At 46.7% G+C, this 3,924-nt stretch overlaps 1 protein-coding gene across 3 annotated transcripts in view; it reads right to left on the reverse strand.

The window, feature by feature from the left end:
* Positions 1 to 3,517, reverse strand: part of LOC147028427 (uncharacterized) — a 4,788-nt gene extending 1,271 nt beyond the window's left edge. Inside the window, exons 1-5 of one of the 3 annotated variants that reach the window (XM_085878826.1) lie at positions 3,066 to 3,516; positions 2,120 to 2,205; positions 1,069 to 1,271; positions 727 to 924; positions 1 to 595 (exon numbers count right to left, since the gene is read on the reverse strand). The exon at positions 1 to 595 is cut by the window's left edge and continues 1,271 nt beyond it. In XM_085878826.1, the coding sequence (XP_085734952.1) occupies positions 479 to 595; positions 727 to 924; positions 1,069 to 1,271; positions 2,120 to 2,165 (564 nt within the window). In that variant the 5' untranslated portion in view covers positions 2,166 to 2,205; positions 3,066 to 3,516 and the 3' untranslated portion in view covers positions 1 to 478. Of the gene's footprint in view, positions 596 to 726; positions 925 to 1,068; positions 1,272 to 2,119 lie in introns of all 3 variants that reach the window. The other 2 variants (XM_085878827.1, XM_085878825.1) reach the window with 2 other exon arrangements.
* Between the last annotated feature and the right edge of the window lie 407 nt (positions 3,518 to 3,924).

Raw genomic sequence — 3,924 nt, forward strand, 5'->3', positions numbered from 1 at the left:
TATTCTAAACATTTATTGTGGAAATAACTATGCTGAAGGACCTATGTGTCATGAGTGCACATTTATAATAGTGCTTTCTCAAGACCGCAACATTACCCCCCCCTCCCCTTTTCTTTAGACTCATCCTCGAGTCAGGTGTTTTGCAATCTCCAATATACCAACTTCTCGAACAATTAAATTTACAACCCCGTGTGCTTAGGTGAATTATACCCTCTGCTACTTAAAACCCTAAGCCTACCCAGGTTGTGTGCGACAATTTAAACTAAATATGTCCTGCCTTACTGCGTTGGCAGTGACCTAACTCATTCAAACGACAACCCTAAGCTGAAACGTGGATTTACCAGATTTTTTGAAAACTAAACACAACCATGCCTGGTGTTGGCTTAATGTTTCGGGTGGTGGGCTTTGGATCTTTGGGTCCTGAGTTCAAATCCTGCTCAGCTGTTGAATTAATACAAGGTGGGGTTAACTCAGCCTGTCATCCTTCCGAGGTCAGCAAAATGAGTGCCAGCATGCTGGTATCCTCTGTAGGAGTGGCGACCCATCCACGGTTTTGTCCAATAGCCAAGGAGACTGCCTCGACAGCACCAACGCTCTGCACAGAGGATGGTCCCAATGGATGGATGGAAACACAACCAGTGGGTACAATCAAGTATGTTCAAATATTTACAGACTTTGACCCAGGACCTACAGAAATTCAAAAGGAAAATTGTGGAGGGGAGACACCTGTTGACTTCTTGCCACCTTCGTGCTCTTTTTACCCTTCTCCAGCACACCTAATAAAAACATTGGCAGGCCAGTAACCGGCATACAGGCCATAAATGTTGTGGCCTTCCAAACAAAAACGATCAAAGCAAGAACCAACGAGAACTCAGCCACTTCCTCCACCAATATACGATTTGTGCAGTTCATGGTGGGGGCAATCTGTGGCACAAGAAATGGAGCAGAGTGGCATGAGGCTGCAGCAAAGGGGGCAGTCCATTAGTGTGGTGGAATGCTGCTGCAGTGAATACAGTTCAAACAAAAGAATAAAAAACAAAACCTCCGTGATAATTGGAAAGGTGTCACCTGGAATAAGGCTGCAGCGAGTGGCAGTCCCTCGAGCAAGTGATGGTGGTGGAACAGATGCGGCACAGGGCTGCCTTTTGATGCAGTCCATGCAACAGGCAAGTGTGGCAGCAGTGGCCACAAAGCAAGTGGTCTAATGACGGGCGGTGAGCAAGCGGTAAGGTGAGTGTTCCATTGTTGTAGCCAGATGTCCATCGTTGGTCCTGGGTCGGGTCAGACAAAAACAGCAAGCAACAATGAGAAAAGCCTGCAGCAGGAAAATAAGAGGTATAACCCAGGCAATGCAATCACAAACCAGCACGAGGTCCGACTGACTTGATCAGCCGGTCCCTGATATGCACATTCATGAGGCAATGGTGTTGGTGATGGTGGAGAGAGCTCGAGGTCTCCCGACTCGTCTGCACCCCTATCGTCTTCGATTTACACTAACTATTCCTTTACAATTCATCACGACGTTTTGTCCTCTGTCTTGTCCCCGAGGGGAAAATTCCTAACCAATCCCTTCGAAAGGAAAGGGCAGAATTATACAAAATGCGACAATACTGCATGGAGTTATTGTTCTCATTTCCAGGAGGGCAAGTCTGGCGGCTGGCGATCATCCCAGCTGTGGATGGTGCGAAGAGGTCTTCATCAATCCTAACGACACTACCATCTTTATTTCACATTAAATTATCCCCAGGACCGTACCCTGCCTACAGGCCTTCGTTCAACTTTAGGGTTCTAGAAACCATAATTCCCGTCACCCACGCATTGGTGCTCTTCCAAATTTGGGCCTCGCCCATCAATTTCTTTCTCTTTGTGCCATCGCACAATTTCGGGGTTGGGCAATGTGGCTCCACTGGCAGGTCTGCCCACCTGCATACTCACTGTGAGTACCCCCATGACGCTGGAGCCGCCTCCGAACTTACCTACTCCTCTATACAATTGGGTGAGGCCCTCCTCAGCTCTCCCCCTGATGATGTCCGCTATGGCATTTGGTGCACCCAGCCCCTCCTCATCAGGTACTCATGCCCACTGCATTAATCGGTCCCAGGGACCCTTATGGCCTCACCTGGCCGACGAGCTCCCAGCACCGGGGGTGCTCGCTTCATCCACATCTACGTTCATGAGCTACACCCCCAGCTGGTCCATTATCTTCTGCACCCCGCAAAAAAAAATGAAACTTTACACAATCAGCATCAACTGCAGAACGACATCCATACGTAAATTCGCCTAATGCCTCTATCGAACTTTCAACTAACCCCTGGGTTTCCTTGGGTGGGATCCACTCCCCACATTCAATCCTTCACACCATGCACTCCATTACTCGCACTCATACCGGGTCGTTGCCCTGCCCTCACACCCATAATCCATCAACCACACACAAACACATTTCCACTCACCTACACAGCATCACCCAACTAATTTTCCTGGACTAACTCGTGCACCCTCATCTTCCTTTATACTAGGCATGCTCCCTTTTACCTCTACCCTCTATACCTCTCGATGTCCCCATTACATGTTCATTGTCTCTACTTAACAGTGTCCCTATTTTCACTCTAGATCCCTAAATTTCTCCTAGCCCTCCCTCATGGTCACTACTTCGGTACCTACATGGAGGCTACCATTGCTGGCACCCCCATGGGGCCTAACAATGCCATTCCCCTAAGGCTAGTGCTCCTGGGTCCCCACTGTTGGGGGTTACACAATCGCACCCCCACATGGGCGCTACTCTCAGTCTCCTACACACATAAGTTTCCCGCGTCCAAGGAGGTACTCGGTCTCGTCTCCACCTCAAGGGTGGCAGCAATCTTATTCGGTCGGCATGGACGATCCGAGGGAGAGCCCATGGTCCCGTTTTGATCTTAACGACCACATCGCAGATCTGCGCCAGGACGACTCCCGGTCCCTGCCAGGGCGAGGCGAGCTTTGGGCATTTGCCCTTCCGCCCCCAGGGATTGAAGAACCAAATCTTCATCCCCAGAGAGTGCTCACTCACCTGGCTCCGGTGGTCATACCTGTGCTTCATCTTTACACCCGCCAGCTGGAGCTGGCGGCGCGCGAAGGCATGGACCCATTCCACGCCTTCCTCCTACTGACGGGTGTAGCCCTCCCCCAGAGATTTATTGGGACTGTTGTGGAATTTATTTCCTCAGATCGAATAAACTCTTCAGGTTCTGAATTCAGAACATTTATTGCAAGAACAAGCAAAAGCCAATTCAGACAGAAGTACTACAGCTATAAACTTGAATTATACTTGTCGCAGGAAAAAATAAAAATAAAAAAACCTTCTAGCCACACAGATTCTGTATTTATACGTTTTGAAGTGGTGTTGTCAATATATTTCGTCAGAAATGTATGTGGAAATTTTTTTCAGCATCTTGTTTTTAGCTCGCCTGTTCGAAGAACAGAGAGCTATCGCGATACCCCGTGTGAGCGTCAGCGTGGGCGTGAAAATGTAAAAGTTTTTGGTGCAAGTTATTTCCTTTCTAATGTTTTTATCTACCACACTATTTTTTTACTGATTACAATATACAAATACATATATTGCTTTAAAATTATTTGGATCAGACTTCACTGCAATGCTTTAGAAAAAAATATATTATTTGACTAGGCTTTGAGCGTCAGCATCAGTGTGAGCGTGAAAATGTTAAAGTTTTTGGTGTAAATTATTTCCTTTCTAATGTTTTTATCTACCACACTATTTTTTACTGATTACAACATACATATATTGCTTTAAAATTATTTGGATCAGACTTCACTGCAATGCTTCATAAAAATATATTATAAGACTAGTCTTTGAGCGTCAGCATCAGTGTGAGCGTGAAAATGTTAAAGTTTTTGGTGCAAGTTAATTCCTTTCTAATGTTTTTATCT

This window comes from Eptatretus burgeri, chromosome 4 (assembly GCF_056783735.1).
Source record: "Eptatretus burgeri isolate ZD-2024b chromosome 4, Ebu_testis_v1, whole genome shotgun sequence".
Lineage (NCBI taxonomy): Eukaryota > Metazoa > Chordata > Myxini > Myxiniformes > Myxinidae > Eptatretus > Eptatretus burgeri.